The sequence below is a fragment of the Mustela erminea genome, chromosome 3 (genome assembly GCF_009829155.1).
Source record: "Mustela erminea isolate mMusErm1 chromosome 3, mMusErm1.Pri, whole genome shotgun sequence".
Taxonomy (NCBI): Eukaryota; Metazoa; Chordata; class Mammalia; order Carnivora; family Mustelidae; genus Mustela; species Mustela erminea.
In genome coordinates this window covers 76,341,645-76,361,024 of record NC_045616.1, presented here as the reverse complement: position 1 = coordinate 76,361,024, position 19,380 = coordinate 76,341,645, and the positions used below count along the sequence as shown (strand labels likewise).

Genomic DNA, 19,380 nt, shown 5'->3' with positions numbered 1-19,380 from the left:
AGATTTAACTTCCAGGTCTGCCTACTTGCAAAGCTTTGAAACCTTACCAAAACTTCCTTCAACTGTAGCAATAAGGTTCTAAGGAAATCTGTACAAATCTCAGGGAGATTAATGTGCTTACGAGGGTAAGTGCTGTAGATTTAATCACTCAAATTAAATGCCATCTGGAGTCACTTAACCCTACTTGGTACAAGCATCCTACATATATTACAGTCCATGTTGGCTTTATCTAAGAATTCTATAATTTTCCTGCCTTAGTAGCATCAATAAGTATTATGCACATTACAATGTCAGTCAGGAAATAAAGGTAGTTACTTCTAAAGCATCATTTTGCAACAGCTAATAATTTGAATTCCTTTAATTAAGATTTTCAAAAACACAAATAATCTATTAACTCAAATGGTTAAATGGGTTGAAGGAATCAATTTCCCTCTTCCTAATACCCAAATCTATATCCCTAATAATTATTTCCTCTCCATAATCACTTAAAAATCATGACCTTACTAGTATTTTTATTATGTTACATTATACTATTAAATTAAAAAAAAAAAAACCTCAAGTGGGAAGAACACGTAAAGATGTTATGATTTTTCAAAGGTAGAAAGAGAATAACCTGAAAATACTGGCTGGTTCAAACAAGTACATGTAAAAATAATGGACAGCAATAAAACATAACCAGAAAGCAATGTTTCAGAGGTATTAATTCATCCTCAAAGATGTGTTGCAAGTCATTATAATTCTAGTTCAGACTTAGGTTGGGCATCACTCACGAGGACCTTCAGATCAGCTGCTCCCACTCAGTTTCCAGCTTATGTGCCCTCGTTATGAAAGCAGAAGAGCTTTCTTTTCCTTCTATGCTAATCCTAAAATTTCACCTATAAAAAGTTACAGGAGTTTAGCATTCTTGTAAAAATGAATGGGTTTAAAAAAAAGGAAATGTATAGCTTAGAAATTAGAAGTTTAAGCAACAGTTTCAGCCAAGTTGTTTTTTTTTTTAATGTTAAAAATAAGTGTCTTGTCAATAATCTTTCAACCACAAGACAAAAACAGCTAGAATCACCATCTTTTTTTTTTTTTTTAAAGATTTTATTTATTTATTTGACAGACAGAAATCACAAGTAGGCTGAGAGGCAGGCAGAGAGAGAGAGGAGGAAGCAGGCTCCCTGCCGAGCAGAGAGCCCAATGCGGGGCTTGATGCAGGGCTTGATCCCAGAATCCTGGGATCATGACCTGAGCTGAAGGCAAACGCTTTAACCCACTGAGCCACCCAGGCGCCCCTAGAATCACTATCTTTTTAAAAAGTCTTTTCTCACTTAACCTACATTTCTCTTCAACCAAATAAATGCACCTTCTCTACTAAATCTGTAAATCAACTCAAAGTTTAATTGGGTGCCTTCACAATGGAGATTTTTAAAAAATCCTGTCTTACTTGGTGCCATTAAAGAAAGAAATCATTTTGATCAATTACTGTGACATAAAGCTTTATTTTTTTTTTTAAATCTTAAAGTATATATAAACCAATTGCTTGACAGTTAACATCATTTAGGATACATTATTAGATTTCATGTTAATTTTTAAATTCAAACATAGGTCTCATCATTAAGAGTATGGATTTCTGGAGAAAGTAATTATAGCTGCTTAGGTTCCTTTCTCTGAACAACTACTATCAGATCATCTTGAAATGTGTATATATCCCTTTAGGTGCCTTCTGATTCTGCTCTTCTTTTTTACACAGTATTAACCAGACAAGAAAATTAAGAACACAATCCCACTGCAGAATGGTCCCATTCAGCATGTAGTACATTGAAGAAACTCAGCACAGCCTACTGCTATTATCAATCAAATTATTTTTAAAAATTACTGTTCCATGAAATTAATCAATGAACTAAGACTTTGCTATCCAGATGAAAACAATGGCACCTGATGGCAGAGCAGGAAGTGAGAGCCCAATGATGAATTATTTTGATAAGGAGCCATACCAGATTTCAAAATGAGGCCGAAATGACAAAAATCAGAAAAACAAAACAAACAAAAAACCGAGATCTGATCCCAAGCGTGCATTTGGGTTAGGTCGGTGTACTTATGGGTAAGTTAGTGCCTGTTGACAGTGTGTGAGGAGTCCCTTTTATTCTATTTGAAGCTAACTTCTCACTTCGAAAACAATGCAATCTATGTAAGCACTGTCAACAGATAAGACAATCAAGTGGCTGATATGCTATGGTATTTTAGAAAACTGATAGTTGAGGGTGGGGGGAAATGGGTGGGATAAAAACTATAATAAGCCAAGAAAAAGCATCACACATATTAAAAATATGTGCACACAGATAAACTGTAAAATGGTATAACCTTCCTGACCTTGTAAATAGGTGCCCACAATATTTAAATATCTTTAAGAGGCAACTATTAGGAACTGCCACCCAGTTACCAGTTTTTACTGGTTGAATCCCCCAGTGATCTGCATCCAACATGAATGTGCCTCTTTCCCTATCCTCTCAGCCCAACATTCATTAAAAACATACATAATCCCAATTATTTCCTTACATAACTAAAGACAAAAAGAACAGAAATTCCAAAAAATACAGTAACACTACAGACAACACTATAGACAATAGACAACACTATACCTTGCTTTAAGGCTATCTGAGGCTGAAGGTTACTTCTCAGTCCCCCAAAACTCCACCGACCACCAAGGCCAGCACTTCAGTATATATGGCACAAATGACCCACTGAAACATACTAAATGACCTCAGAAAACTGGACTTCTCTCCAAGATTCATGAAAACAAAGGTATGATCATAATGAACTTTCTAACTTTCTTGATATTTCCTGTGGACACGTTAGGCTAAGGGAACATAAAAAGGCTCAGTTCTTACAATGTACCCTAACATCTAGATAAGTAAGAGTTAAGGTTCCAAGTTCAGTGAGCTCTACTGAGCATGAGTGCGGTTATGTGGTGACATCCAAGAGATTGCATTGACCTCCACCAACTCTTATTTCCAACTGGGAAACCCAAGAATACCCTTAAGCATGCAATGCCCACGGCCCCGCTTGGGTTTCTGCTGCAAGGGCAAAGTGTCACTGACAAGCCCACTCCCCCATCCCAAAGGAAAAAAAAAAAAATCCCCACTCACTGTGGCTCGGGGGGTGCTGTAATCAAACTATGTCAAAGTTGCTTTTGCAAAATGTCTAATTTATCTGGAGTGAATGTAAGAGACAGGGAAGGCACAGAGTCAGGAACCTCCCTCCAAGGGAGTAAAAGAGCCAACATGCAGTGTGACACAATCTGTACGTGTTTCTCGGGGCCACAGGGGCTGGCAGCTTCACCAGCGTGGGAATCAGCAGTCTAGGGGCGTTGGTGACAGGCAGAGCCAGGGCTTACCTTGTTGGAGGCCATCTCACTGACGGAGTGCCTGGTCTGCAGGGTCTCTAGCTGGTCCAGACACCAGTCCAGCTCCTCCAGGGTCTCGCTGGCCAGTTTCTGGTAGGCCTCCTCTGCGAAGAGATAGGGAAAGGGGGACTCAGTTCTCAAGCGCTTCACGGTGCCGCCAACGAGTTCAAAGGGGGCCATCCTGCCATACCCCGCCATGCTCGGATGCCCGGTGCCCGCACATGAGGGCTGCTTCTTCATAGTGCCGAGCCCGGCACGGCGCTGGGGGCTCAGCTAGCGGGGCGGCCGGCCTCGGGGTAGCACGGTTTCTCCAGCTTGGCGTCTCAGTTCCGCGTCCAGGGAGGGCGCACGAAGTGCGGCAAGCCAACTTTTATACGGAGACACAGACAAAAACCCCACGGTGCGACTTTTCGACGGTGCGGCGGTCCCCAGGGCCAGCCCGGGAGGCGGGCGAAGAGGGCAGCGCGCGCCTCGGGGCCAACCCCGCGGACGGAGCGCCTGGTCCACGGCCTAATTTTGTCGCCGGCCGGGCCGAGCCGCGTCCCAGCGCCCGCTCCGCTAGCCGCCTGCCGAGCCTTCTCACGACGCGAATGAATCAGCCGCGGCCGGGTGCGCGGCCACCACGTTTCCTGTTTTCTTTCTCAACTCCTCCGGCGCCCGGCGCAGCGCGGCTCCATCGCCGCGGCTTTCCGGGAACACTCCCCCTCACGCCCCTCGCCGCTGCCTGGCCCCTCCTCAGCTCCTTTACAAGGCGCCTGCCAACTGCCAAGGCCCGCCCGCGCCCCCCGCGCCCCCCGCCGCCGCCTTCCCCGAAGCCCCAGCCCCGACCGCCCCACCGCCTCGCCCGGGCATCACCCCGCGCTGCCCGGTGTCGCTCGCTTTGAAGTCGAGCCCGGGAGGCGCGGGCGCGAGCGCGTCTATCTGTGGGGCTGCCGTGGGGCTGCGCGAGGAGAGCGGCCCAAAACCCGGCGTGGAGCGCCCGCCACCGGGGGTCACGCCCGCTGTGGGGCTCAGGCGGGACCTGGCGCGCACGCGCGCGCGCGCGACCGCGCACCTGCCCCGCGGGGACCCAGCGCGCCCCTCCCGGTGGCCCCGACTGCCCAAGTCTCAGCATATTCACTGTCCGTTGCTCCCCGCGGGGTTTCGCGGGAGAGCCAGACGGGCGGCGCAAACACGGTTATTCAGGACCTGAGCAACCGTTTCTGTGGGTTCGGGTGTTAGGGCTTTTGAGTCTTCGTTTCTGAGGATTTAGAATTTACCTACTTCAAGGGGACAGGGCGGTTGTGGGAATAGAATCATTTCTATTAAAACCAGACTCAACCCGGCCTCTGCTAAGTACCAGATTTCTAAATGTTGCGGTGGACATAAACAAGCAAACAAAAACAACATTGAAGTCTTTTGAATTTACAGATTTGACAATATGCTGTATTTTCACATTCGGAATTGTCTAAGAGTTCTCTTAAAGGAGCAGCAATGTGAATGCACCACGTAGGATAGGCACTTGACACATGTCCTACATACGTGCTTCCTTCGTCTGTGGAATTGCAAATCAGAGACCACGATGGTCCTGTGATGCCAAAGGAAAAAGTCTGGAAGGGTGTTTCTGCCCACCATATGCAGAATAAACTACAAACGTGAGAAAATGAAAAGACAATATCCAAAAGGCATGGTATGGAAGCTGGTTCCATTTACAAAAGCTGACCCTGGGGACCACGGGCACTCTACATAAAAGGATCAACTGCAAGAACTTCACTACATTAGCAAGTGGATGAACAAAACGTTCAGAGAGGAAAATAATCCAAACTCTGAAGAGCCCCATCTTATAAAACTTGGTTATTGTCATTTAAAAAGAATACATTGAAAAGCTTACATGAAGTTGAGAGATCCTTTGGTCTTCAAATCTACAGGTCTTGGAGGAGAAGAAACACTACCCTTGAAATTTAGACTCCATAAATGATCAGTGGCACAACAAAGAATTTCACAGACTGAATCTCAGGTTCCCAGGGATTTACCAGATAGGTTTTTACATAAAATTTGTAGAAGTTAGAATAACTTTCAAAGTATTTGTTACATGAGCCACATGACTCATTGTTATCAAGGATTCTTGAACTGTTTGGTATTCATTTTGGGGACTCTATGTTTAAATCTGCCACTTTTTTTCCTTTTTCTTTTCTGCAGCAATCTCTGTAAATATATACTCTAGGTGAACCAACAGCTGCCAAACCTTGCCAGGTAAATTAAAGAGTAAGATTGGGCCTTCCCCCCCAAAGTAACAACCTTAAAGATAATTTAAGACAATAAGTATAAAATGTTTTATCTGCATAGCCTTTCCCTGATTATGAGAATATAAAAATATAGTATGATTCTTTTAAAAATGGAAACATTACACAATGATGTAATGTAGAAAGTCCCTTGTAATCCAATACACTAAGGATTGCAAACAATAATTAAGTCTATGATCATAACACATTTTCATTTTACCCAATACCTTCCATATGTAAGTACAGAGTAACCTGGTTGAAATGATAGCACATTTACTGTATGGTTTTGTTTTCTTTTTGCTTTTTTCCCTCTACTGTATAAAATAAGGATGTAGGACACTTTAAGAGGAAATTAACTTGTTTTGGGTTATTTAAGTTGTCAGTAGCAAGCACATCTAGTAGGTTATAGATGCAAAACCATTGTGCCTAGGATGTGTTCACTGCCATCTTTCCAGTCACTGGGTACATACAGAAGCCAGGAATCCCTTCTCCATACCTCTAAGGCTTGGCTTTCCATGTTCCTCTCCCTGCATTCCAAGCCTTTAAAGTCTCAGCCCCAAAGGGAGCTCCCCAGTATAAGTAATCTCCCCATCTTCACCAACTTCTCAAACTTCTCAGAAATACAGGCCTTGGACTTATCCGGATGTGGCACTACATATTATATTCCAGTATTTACTTCTTAATTGTAAAAGGGGTAGAAATTCAGGAACGTTTCAATGCTTTAAGACATTCTATATTTAAATACAAAGCTTGACTTTAAGAAGGCAGTATAGCAACAAGAAGGATAACTTATTTCAGAAGATCTACTTTGTATCTAAATCATAGAGTACCCATTTTAACAATCAGCATTTGCCTACAATAATGATTTGGTACACACATGTATTTTAAGTTCTAACTACCTCTACATGTATTGTATAAATCTGGAGAATGGAAAAACAGGGACCCAAACACATCTACATACCAATAAGCAAGAAAATATTTACTGACGGAGTAAAGAGATTTGTTCTATAAAACTGTTGTTCAAATAAAGAATTTTTGCTGATGTTAGTACAGAACTGAGAATACTGTTTTTCCCAAATTCTGAGGTTTAGAGGCAATATGGCTGGCCACAGTTTTTTAGGATCATTATTAAAGTTTAACTTTTAGGAATTTTAACCCTAAATGCTCTAAGACATCAAGTAACTGACCTTCTCATCCCCACTAAAAAAACCTCAGTGTGGACTTGCCAGCTTTCCTACAGGAAATTGAGTCACTACACCAAACAGCACACCTAAATGTCATTGATGGCACCAGAACAAAAACAGTGACCTAGTTTAATTTTGGATTTTACCAAGAACACGTACTGCAATCATTAACAAAACGCTTTACCCCCAGAGAGTATTCACTGTGGCACTACTTGAAAATAGTATACAAAAACTCTTTTTTTTTTTTTTCAACTGTCCAAAATCTTGCTAAGTCAAGGAACTACAAGGGAGAAAAATGCCCAAGCAACAACTGAAATCCCATAAAAACTAGGAGAGGGTTGTGGAACAGCAAATGAGAAATAACTTGAGCCCTCCTACAGCAGTGTCAGGTTTTGTCGAGGCACCCTTGAACTATGTAACACCCCTGTTTCTGCTCAGGATCTTCTGTGAACAAACAGTCCTCAATTCTTGCAGGCCAGCACTTGGCTTCCGTCATTGTGATGCGATCAAGGATTCCCCTGACACATGGCCTGAACTGCTGCCAGGGGCTCCCGGAGAAGATGCTGAAGCAGCAGCTTCCCTTTGAAAAGGAAAAAAGTAATCTCCTCCAGCCACAGCAGTTAGTTAGAGGTTGAGGTCATTTTCTTGGGAAATGTTCAGCCAATTACTCTTATCCACCACTTATAGCAACACTGACCATTGAGATAAAAGGATCCATGTGTAATTGTGTGGATATTGGTTTCTCTCTCTCTCTCTCTTTTCTTTTCTTTTCTTTCTTTCTTTCTTTCTTTCTTTCTTTCTTTTTTTTTGGCCAGTATTTGAATGATTAAAGGTCAATATAACTTAGTCATAATTTCTAGACAGGCCTACTGGTATAAATGAAGAGAACAGGTACAAAATCACTTACTTTGAGCACCATTTGCTTACACTTACTTAGAAAATACATAAAAATTAAAAGTTGATTCAAGTTTTTCTTAAAATTAAAAAAGAGAAAAAGAAAAAAAAACTTCATTAAATGCCTTCAAAGAGCAAATACTTAAATATATATCTTCCTAACCGATTCCAGCTTTTCCCATCCTAATTCCCACCAAAATTCCCTCTTTGTTCCTAAGGATGGAGTTAATAAAGCCTAAAGTAGATAGAACTAGAGAAAAATGATTCCTATTTCACCATGTATTGCTTCGAGCTAGTTACTTCCTGAGTTTGCTACAGTAGATTTGTCCAGGTTAGTTCTAACTTTTGCTTATTTTTCCCCCTCTATACATTTTATCTGATGGGAAATACATAAAGGAGTTGGATTTACTTTCAATGTGTACATGTAACAGGTTTAAGCAGAGCTTGCCAGTGGCAAGCTGCTCTCATTTCCAAGTGTATTACTGGCACCAACTTCTTGTTTTGAAGTATTTAAAAATCATATGAAATATATAAAATTTCACTTAGTACTTCAAAAAATCTCCAAAGGGAAGATGTACATAATTTTGTGAGGTTTCTTTTTTACTTTTATCTTCCCACAATCTAGGCTTTTTTTCTAGTGCCGCCTAAGGCTCTAGTAGAATTTTTAAAGTGAAATAAACACAAGATTAGGTTTCATTGACTTCTGAGACCATCAGTAATTCAACAAATATTTGTTTAGCACCAACAATGTGTCATGCATTTTATTAGAGTCTGCAAAAACAAGGTGTCTTTAAAAGACTGTCTCTTATCCAAGGAAAACCTAGACTTTGATACTGGAGATGATTTCAGCACACTATATTGTAGAAAGCCTCCTGAAAGAAGATAGCATGTAAGCTATTGCAGAATGAAAGAAGGCTATTTAAATCAGACTGGGACAGAGGCAGAGTGGGAGGGCATGTCCTACAGAATGAAACAGGAAGTAAGTGAAGCATGGGGGGAGGAGGTTAAGAGGGAACATATGAGCAAGGATATGGGCCTTTCTTTGTTCAGTGAGATGTGTGTGTATGAGTATGCAGAGAAAGGAGCTACCATGAGTAGGGCCTTGCTTGAGGGAAAGAGGCTGGAGAAATCTGCAGACACTGGCCATGAAAACATTGTCAGGCATCTGTAATAGAGACTGTGGACTGAATCTTTGAGAGTAGAAGCCACTGAGTGATTCAGAGTACTGTGTATTACGGGATTGGATTTTATGTACATGGAAAATTCTAGGGCTCTGAGTAAATGGGGCTAAGGAAGGCCAAGCTGACGTCAGTGAGACCATTATCTTTGGCCATATTATTGGTAGGATAAAATTAATAATTTATAGAACATTTGCTTTCTGATGATTATTCTTATCTAAGACAATCTCAGTATTAAAATTCTACATGGGCATATGTCAGGCATGAAAGACTGTCCAGCGGGATAGACTTCTTGCCCTGAAAACTAGGATCTTCTAGTTATTGGGATTTTAATTGTACTGTATTCACCAGAATTTCTTGCAGGGAGAAACTGGAAAAAAAGCATTTACTTACTACAGAAGGTGAGACTTCAAGGAGTCCTGATTTGGGTGGAACTCATCTGTAATCTTTATAAAATATAGGAAAGGGGAAGAATATGCTGCTTGCTCCACAGTGTGTGTGTGTGTTTGTGTGTGTGTGTGTGTGTGTGTGTGTTTGTCTGTGGTGCACGTGCGCGCTTGTGTTAAGTAACACAAAGGAGTAAGCTCTGTCTACAGTATAAGAATAATTCCACCCTATAAATATCCCCTCCCCCAATCTGTAATAAATTTGCTAAAGACACAAGATGTGGAAAGAGTTTTGTTTTGTTTTAATCCAGTGAAGGGACAGAGCTTGGAAGACAGATTCACATGAACAGAAACATCAGCCTGAGTGGACACTGGAGAGAAGAGGCAGAGGAAGAGACACAAGATTTGAAATTCATTAAGATGAGGGAGGCTTTTGTCCGAGATATTGGAGTTTAAGTTTCATCAGACAGGTGGGCTGGGGACTCCACATGACTCTACATGACACCAGACTATAAGTAATATTTGTCCTTGATTGAAACTGAAGAAATAGAAAGAGGTTCCGATCTCCACTCTACCTCAAATAAACCATAATCCCTGGGACATCACCTAATCTTTCTTGGGCCTCAATTTCCTTACCTGTAGATTATTTTAGTGAAGTGAGAGACTCTGGGTTAAGCAACCTTGCATTGCTCACCTAATAGATTCTTCTCTAGACACTGCAACAAATGATGGAGATTTAGCAATGAGCAAAGTGAAAGGTTCCTGCCCACTCTCATGGAGTTTATATTCTACTGGTTACGATGCTGTTCTTTTCATTTTAATAAATATATACTGAACACCAAAGAGAAGGAAGTAACTTTGGGTTTCAGGAAGCTCGTAGTCCTGTGAGGAAGACAATTACAGTTGACCTTTGAACGTGGGGTTTAGGGACACCAACCCCTTCTACATGGTCCAAAATCCATGTATAACTAATGACTTCCCCCAGATTTAACTACTACTAGCCTATTGTTGACCTGAAACCTTACTGATGACATAAACAGTAGACTAGCATATATTTTGTATGTTATGTGTTATAGACTGTTTTCTTATAATAAAGTAAGGGAGAGAAAAGAAAGCATTATTCAGAAAACCATAAGGAAGAGAAAATACATTTATAGTTCTGTACTATATTTACAAAAAAAAATGCACTTAGAAGCAGACCCACACAATTCAAACCTATTTTGTTCAAGGGTCACCTGTATGGAAGATTATGTAGGTAAGTCATCCACTAAAATTAGACAGTAGTGGGGTCAGGGATTACTATAAAGGGGATTCTTGAATAAGCAGATGCCTTCAAAGACATCATTCAGTTCCAGAATGCTCTAACACTATGAGGTTAGCTCAACTGTTTATTAGGCATCAATGTTTTTTTCCTTGAAATCTCTGACAAAGAAAGTTACTGATAAATGGAAAGCACTGGAATATATTTGCACCCATCTCTGCGGTATATTTACATCTACCTCCAACTCTGCCCCAAACATACTCCCATCTAATACTTCGCCATTTGATTTACTAATTTCTTAATTTCTTTCTTTTTTTTAAAGATTTTTATTTATTTGACAGACAAAGATCACAAGTAGGCAGAGGGGCAGGCAGAGAGAGAGGGGGAAGCAGGCTCTCTGCTGAGCACAGAGCCTGATGCGGGGCTCGATCCCAGGACCCTGAGATCATGACCTGAGCTGAAGGCAGAGGCTTTAACCCACTGAGCCCCCCAGGCCCCACAGCTAATTTCTTAATTTCTATAACTGCCACTTTCAGTTAAATTCTCATCTATGTATTTCTAGATTTGTGTAAAAGCTAGTACTGGATCTCCTTGGGTTGTTTTTCTTTTTTCCACCACAGTACTGTTTAGAAAGTCAGAATAACCTTCCTTAAACTCTTCTTTTTTTTTCTTTTTTAGAGAGAGAAAGAGAGAAAGTGCAGCAGGGTGGGGTGTGGGGTACAGAGGGAGAGACAGAATCCCAAGCATGCTCCATGCTCAGCACAGAGCCTGGTACAGGGCTCAGTCTCATGACCCTGAAATCATGACTTGAGCCAAACCAAGAGTGAGAATGCTTAACCCACTGAGTCCCCAGACACCCACTTAAACTCTGTTTTTAATGTGTCAGTCCTTTGCTCAAATACCTTAATATATCAATGCCATACTCCTGTCTTCACCTAAGGCCTTTCTTCAGTAGGATTTTCAATAAAACTCTCAGCTCTCTTTTACACTATCCCATCTAAGGCTGCCCTTCTTGGTCCAACCTTCCACCTAGATATAATTTGCTGACCACTGTCTCTCTGACTTGGTGTATATCCTCTTTGTATTTGTTTCTAGGCCTTTCTGTGAGTGTCTAGACCAGTTCCTATCATTTATAGGCACACAACAAATATTTTTCAGTAAATAACCAATAAGTACTCATGTATTATAATAAGTCAGAATATTTCTTTACAAGTACTATTCGAGCAGTAATACTGTCCTGAGTATAGTTCTCTAGATGTATTATTCATCTTCATCTATCTATCTCTTATGCTCCGTCTACTGTTTTCAACCTCTCCTACTTGCCAGGAATGAACATTGCCAGAACTTTGATTAAGCACACCATGGTGTCTTCCTGGAACGAAATATTAATCTTAGACCTAAAGGGATAGATATTATAATATATATGTAGAATGATCTTTACAAACCAAATGAAATTTTGAAAGAAGCCATCAGTACACAGATATGAAGTTTGGGGGTATTAGGTGAATGAACTAAAGGGCGTGTGCTATCCTACCAAGATCAGGAGAATGTAGATTAAAACTGGGAGAATTACTGAATTTCCAACTTACTCTTGCTCTTCTAAGTTTAGCCAATCTGTAGTGCTCATGTTACTTTCTAGCATTTAAATACATATTTCTCTCTCAATATAACAAAATTAAATCCTGTCTATCCCTCTTCATGAAATTATTCTGTGTTTTCACTGCTTCATCTCTACCATCACAATCCTATCTGCTTCCCCATCCCTGTGCCGCAGCACACACAAACATACTCTGCTGGTTTCTTTTAGCTTTTCCTTTGACTATGACTTTCCTGTCTTAAGAACCACTTCTTAATCTTTATATTATAATGACTAGTTACATTTATGATGTATTTGTTTTCTCTATAAATTTTACTTGATTCATTGCTTACTACTCTATCTTGGACATTCCATCATCCTCACCTCCTGATCTTTGTTCTGACTTTTCATAAGAAGAGAGAACTTCCTTAAATGATTGCCCATAGAGGAGACACTAGAGTAGGTATACTTTTTGATTTCTTGCACTTCGAAAGTCACAGCACTTAGCCTTTTTGGAAGTCTAATAAACCTTCTGAGAATCAGATGCAAACCTCCCCAGGAAAATGGACATAAGTTGATATGATAAACTTTTTTATTTTGAAAGTATTCATTGACCTCCCTGAAGTCACTAGGGACTCCAGGTTGAGAATTCCCACCTGAATAAGGAAGAGAAAATATTTGTTTTAATCAATACTGCTCCAGAATCTTTTATTCAGAAGCAGTACCTCTGCTGCCTTCTTTGTTCCCTAACTCCCCTCACTGTGAGATACCTAAAGAGAAGTAATGCCAAAGAGACATTCATTGCATTTAAAGGAATTGAACTCAGAGCTAAGAATAAAACATACAAAAGGTGTGCAAAAGAGACTAGGCTATTTAATCAGGCTATAAACAGACTCTCTGTGGGGTAATTCCGATGTCCAATTTTTATTCTCACTACCTGTGCTATAAGCAGAATATATGAGTGAGACGCCTTATTGGCCTACTGGTAAGCCTGCATTTGTTAACTGTGTGCACATTATAAAGCAAATTTCAGAACTCATGATCATGTTGGTAATACTTGGTTTGTCTACTTGATTATGAGCTGGCTCCGTACACAAATGTAATTAAAAGAAATTAATCTTCTAGCTGTACAAGACTATCTAGGGGTATTCAGATTTGGATAAGAAAGCTCTTACACATGTACAAGAATCTACAACCCATAGAGTTCTCCATGGGAGGCGGTATAACGGATCAGAAAGGGCATGGCTTTTTGAGTCACCCAGAATTTGAATTCATCTTTGGCCATTGTTCTAGTTGTATTATCTTAAATTAGTCATTTAAATATCCAAACCTTTATATGTAAGTTGAGAATTAATTTTTATGAGAAATGCATATTAAAAATGCATGCAAACCCCCCAAGGGCCACATGTGACTTACAGTGGGTACTCAATCAATAGTATAACTATTATTTTGACTCACCTTACTAAGGTTGTTTAAATAAGTTAATCTGCAAGAAGGCATTTAATATGTATGAAGGGTTTCTTCCTCTCTCATGGGTTCTCAATTCTTAACCAATTATAATTTTCCTATCATCACCATTGACACTCAACCATTAACCTGTTCTGGGCTGCATATTAGTGAAGAATCTAAGATCTAGAATAGCCTTTATAAGACCACACCAATCATGCCAAGTCACTATATATAAAATATATATAAAAGATATGTCACTGGTTAATAAAACAGCACCACTTCAGTGAGGTTCATTCCAATATCTCCCAAAGAACATTCAATTGATAATTACTCCTACAAGATTCTCCTTTGGTAAGGATTCTGTAGTCAAATAAGTTTGGGAAATTTATTTGTGGTCTCTTTGCTGTGATTTTTAATGGACACACACCTACCAAAAGCTAGAAGTTCCACAGCAGAGAAATCTGTCTAACATCATTAACACATATTATCTAAACTTAACTTTGTCTTGAAACATTTTTTTTTCATGCAACCATTATCATCTTTTGAACCATACTTTGGAAAACTTTGTCCTTTACCAAATATGGCGAGTCCCAAAACAAACACAAAGCTTATTTTGTAGGTCCCCATGTATTTGAAATCTGTTATGTTTTGGACATCTGATTTTTCCTCCTCAAGGTTTTGTGTACTGCTGAGAAATGGTCAGAGAGTAATCTATCTACCTACCTACGTTCCTTCCTTCCTCTTTTACTTTTCCCCAGCAAGAGAACAGTTAAAAAATCCTTACATATTTATTGGGTCTCTCTGATGTACTGGTTGCTATGAAATACAAGAACATGAAAGGCTCAGTGGTCTGGACCTGGGAAGGAACTAGAATATCCCACTGAGAAACTGACATGTGACCAGCTGCTGCCTAGAGAAATTGTGAGGTGGCACAGAAATCATTCAGCTTGGAAGTGCTACTGCAGTTCAGAGCAAGGAGGGGGAGGGATGGACTGTAGCTAAGTGCACAGGGCTCCAGGAAGAAGGTGAACCTGGATGTAGGTCTTTGACAAAGTCTGTGGTTTGAATGCCTGTGGGAGGAGGGTATTAGCTTGCATTCTTTTTTTTTTTAAATTTTTAATTTTTTATAAACATATAATATATTTTTATCCCCAGGGGTACAGGTCTGTGAATCGCCAGAGCTTGCATTCTTTTCGGGTGGAAGAAACATCTGGGGCCTGAATAAGGGTCACGTGTGTCAGTGGTAAATAGCCTGGATGGAGTAGACTCCTTAAAGGGAGAGGTGAAATTGGGTTGGATACTTACATGCATGGCTTTGAGCTAATGGATTTTGTGGGGATTGGATAAGGGCACTGGTGGACCAGGAGGATGAAATAAAGAAGAAAGAAGGAAGGAGGTTATGAATCAATTGCAGTAGTTCAGATGTACAGTGCAAGGAGTTCTAGAAGTATCCATTTTAATGGTTTATTTTGACAGATATAAGCAACAGAAAGAGCATGGCATTGGGGATAGAGATCTAGGTTCCAAAGCTGGCTCTGCAACTTAGCAACCATGTGGCAAATTTAAGCAAATTATTTAACTTCTTTACCTTAGTTTTTCTCTTTTGCTCAGTGGGGAGTCTGCTTCTTCCCCTCCCTCTCTCTCCCCATGCTCCTATTCTCTCTCTCTCAAATAAATAAAATCTTCAAAAGAATAAATAAAAAATTATAAATGTTTATCAAGTCAATTACATGTAATACATGACAGCTGCTTTTAACAGCAACGCATCTCCTCCCCATCTCTTCTTAAAATACAAAGTTATCAAAACAATTCTGTACATATTTGTGATACTAGTAGCAATCAGCACCTGCAGCACTCTGAAAATTAACCCACTTAGTATTCATTACACCTGCTACTTTAGCAATTTAAAATGCAGTTGTTTTATTAAGCAGTATGAAGAAAGCACGATGTCCATATTTTATTTTATTCCTAAAATTAGATTTGGAAAATATATATTATTCCATGGCAATCTAAACACTTCTTGCCATGCCCCTGATCTTGTAAACCCAAATTTTATTTTGAGTATTCCAGGTTTATGCGTAAATGATATCTCCTTCATAAGAAAAAAAAAATTGCTTAGCATTCTCTTCTTCTCAATTAAAAACCAAATGGCTACACACACACACACACACACACACACACACACACACACACACATTTATTTATGTATGTATTCATAAATCTCCAGGGCACATTTACTAGCTAGGATTATTTTATTTAATGTGTGGGCATTTTGCATTGAGATCATTAAGGTATTAACATGCGAGGAAGATTTTTGACTTAAGACAAGTTTGAGATCCATTAAAAGTAATTATTGTAAAATCTGGTGATTTTATATAAATTTTTTAAACTGCATTACATACCTCTGGAAGTACAAGTTTAAAGTTTTAGGAGTTTTGCCATTTTGCTAACATGACTATGCTCAGGGCATCCATTATTTCACTGGGAGTATTTATTTCATTCATATAAATTTTTGTTGAAAATCAAAGCAATGGAAAAGCTTCTGGATATTGAGATCCACATTCTAATTTCAGTCTGTATATTTTGTTTTCATACTTTGCCCTTGGTGACCTAACACTCACGCCTGCTCACCTTGAAAGTATCCTTTATTCATCAGCTTCAACGTGGGTCACCAGATTATTCCCTTTAACATTCTCTGAGATCTTGCAGAAGTAGAAATTATGGGGAACTTCAGGTCCTGTGGAGAACTGCCATTTTCTTCTGAAGGCCAAGACTCCACCCATACAAAGTTTGGGGGGCAGACTAAGTGAGATGAGGCAGTGACCTTCAAACTTTCTTGACAGTGTACCACAGTAAGAAATATATTTTATACTATGAATAGCCTTAACTTGTTTAAAGTAGGAGCTGCAACAAATAGTATTGTGCTTTTTTAAAAAAGAAGTGTTGAGTGCTGACTCTTAGTATAAAAATATGTAATGTTTTGATACCTATATTTGTTTTTAAAAAGTAGGGAGGAGTGAACTCTTATTAAAAGCGACTTCTGTATGTTATATATAATAGTCATGACAAAATGTGCTCTTGGTCTTTGTTTAAAAAACCACTCATTTAAGTGAAAGCAACAAAAATAATCATATATATACAATATAAAGGAAATCTCTATATAATTGAAGCAGTATATATACACATACATACATACATAAATTTGATCTACTGTACAAAGAATTCAAACAGAACTTACATGAAGTGATGTTTACCCTTACCATGTATGATTTGCTCTGATGTTTCCTATTCTAGTCTATTTAATTTAAAAAATATTGATTGTGCCCTACTAATCTGAATTTCCAATCTACCAATAAGTTTATAAACACTGAGGAAAGGAATCACTTAATTTAATGAATGTTATTTTTCTCTCCCTTTGTCCACTTCCTTCCACTTTATAATAAAAATTTTTCTTGTGCTCTCCTGCAAGGGAGAAGTAGAAGACAGAGATTTCTAAGGGACAGGCTGTCTAATATGCAGATACTTCGTAAATCACTCTTCCTTATATGTGTGAGTTTCCTCAGGCAGTAAGAGGTTTACCGGTTGAACACATAAAGCAGGGATCCCTCCATAAAGTGCCTACCAGAAGGAATGCTGTAGTAGTGGTTGGGGACTTCAGAGAGCATATGTGGAATGCTGGCCAACTGCTCCCAGCTTGTTAGATTTTTCAAAAGAATCCCTGCATTTGAATTTTTAAATGGAAAATCTATGTTGTTTAAACTTTTGGCAACTGAATCAAAACAAGTTTTTAGGACCAAACAAGAGTCTATGGACCTCTGTGGCCAATTTGCAACCTCTAACATCAACGGTGCTTAGCACAAGTGACAGAAACCTTTCTGAGAGCAGTGTTTTAGACAGGCCCATAAGGACCTAATTATAAATATCAAGGTAGAGAAATTAAGAAGTGTTTCTGGAATCTGGAATGCTAATGTGGGGCTGTTAAAAGACCATTTGAAGTCAGAAGACAGATTCAATTCCAGGTTCCAGTGGTTACTCAGGACTGGTCTGGGCCAAATAATCTCAGCTGTCCATGCACCAGCTGGACCCCTATGAGATGTGCTATGAGGAATCAGTCCTGACCAAAACCATGTGACTCCAATGACTTAAAAAATACTGCTAATGGCCTACCCAGTCATGGAGCTCTGTTTCCCAAAGACCGCCACACATTCTAACCTTTTCATTGGCAAATTAATAGGAGAAATAAATCTTTCCACTTAGCCTTCATTTCCTTTCTAGTTCTTAATATCTTATAAATAAATTCCTGGAACACCTACCTATTTCCTCCATGTCTTTTCCTTTGTCAACCCCTCCTACGTAATTTTATGTTCCCAAAGCACCTCTTGTATAATAGTATCTGTCCTTACACAAGACCAAATTCTGGATTTTTAATCCCTGTTGGTTTGCATCCAAATTTGTTCAACTCTTGAGAGCCCCTCTAAAATCCATCTCACTGGACTCATCTGTCCTCACCATCCCTTGTGGCTGATGCCACCTTTTGTCAGCAAGTTCCCTCAGAGTCCCATGTCCTCATATTTGGTCATATTTGTGGTTTCCTGGTCCAGTCCTTCCCTCCCACTTTCCTTCCACCTATTCAGTTGCTGCCTTTCACAGGCTACATCCTTTATGCAAAGGTTCCTTCAAAGGAAGCTCTGCATAGAAGCAGATGGCAGGCTCTCCACAGGAAAGGCAGGAAGTCCTGGGGTAGAGTGAATAAGTCTTGAGATCACTTAGGGCTGGGTGGCACTCAAGACAAGATTAAGAGTAATCTGTTCTCAAGCTGGAGGGAAACCACATGCTTTGTCTGTTTTGGTTTTACCTGGAGGTGAGTACTTTCCACAGACTAAGTTGAGAAACAAGACATTGTTACATGATTCATCCTTTTCTACTTAAACTTTGGTTTGATTCAACAAGTCAACAAGTACTTGTTAAACACCTGCCAGGGGTATCTAGTAGTCTAAGCAGGATTAAACTTAACAGACCTAAATTCAGATCTCTGGCTTCAAGGAGTCTTCCCCTAATGGTTATGAACAACAAATGAACAATCACAGTGATTTCAAAAGAAATACATGCATGTGACAACAAAAGCATGTACAAAGTAGGGAAGTTTAGAAGATCCAACTAGGCTTCCCAGAGAGGCTGTCCATGCCCTCCTCCACTGGCTAACTCATGATCAGAGTTTGCAAGCTTGGGTGGGACTTTAGAGAACAGTGTGTGAGCAGTAGGAAGAGTCGGTCTGGTGACTCAGGTGGAGTGAGAACCAGCTCACGATACATGACCTCAGGCACACAATGCACAAAAGAGCCTCTTCCTTCTCCAAACCTCCAAATTCTCTAGTGGAAGCCTAGAAATGTGGGAGAAAAGGAGACAGGGAGCTACAACCACTGTAGCCAAGAAAGAAAGAGTAGGCCTGAGTCTCTAAGTAAAAGTGTAGAAACTCAGCCAACTGTAAGCTGGAACGTCAGAAAGAGAATGTTTATTCAAAAAGGATAATCAAAGATGCAACTGTGGGAGGCAGAGGAGAAAAACTGGGGCTGCCTGAGAAGTGGGTGAAGAAAACCCAGCACCTCAAGAACCTGATTGCATTTTGCAGCCAGAATTTCCCTGCTCCCTCTGCCTGCCTTCCCCCTCCTCTGCAGGAGCTGGGCTCTGTGGCCCCAGAGTCAGCTCTTTTTGTGGGGAATGCCAATTTAGAAATGAATTCATCTGGGCAAGCAACCATTGATAAGTAATTTTCCTTCAGGGTGAGTGAGACTGACATTTGCAT

The 19,380-nt window shown here is 39.9% G+C and overlaps 1 protein-coding gene across 10 annotated transcripts in view; it reads right to left on the bottom strand.

Annotated features, from left to right (window-relative positions):
* The window catches only part of PDE4D (phosphodiesterase 4D), a 1,483,850-nt gene that overhangs the window by 54,111 nt on the left and 1,410,359 nt on the right, over positions 1 to 19,380 (bottom strand). For 9 of the 10 annotated variants that reach the window (XM_032334877.1, XM_032334875.1, XM_032334876.1 and 6 more), the window contains one exon: positions 3,380 to 3,492. In XM_032334877.1, the coding sequence (XP_032190768.1) occupies positions 3,380 to 3,492 (113 nt within the window). Of the gene's footprint in view, positions 1 to 3,379; positions 3,493 to 3,578; positions 4,457 to 19,380 lie in introns of those variants that run through there. The other variant, XM_032334885.1, reaches the window with a different exon arrangement.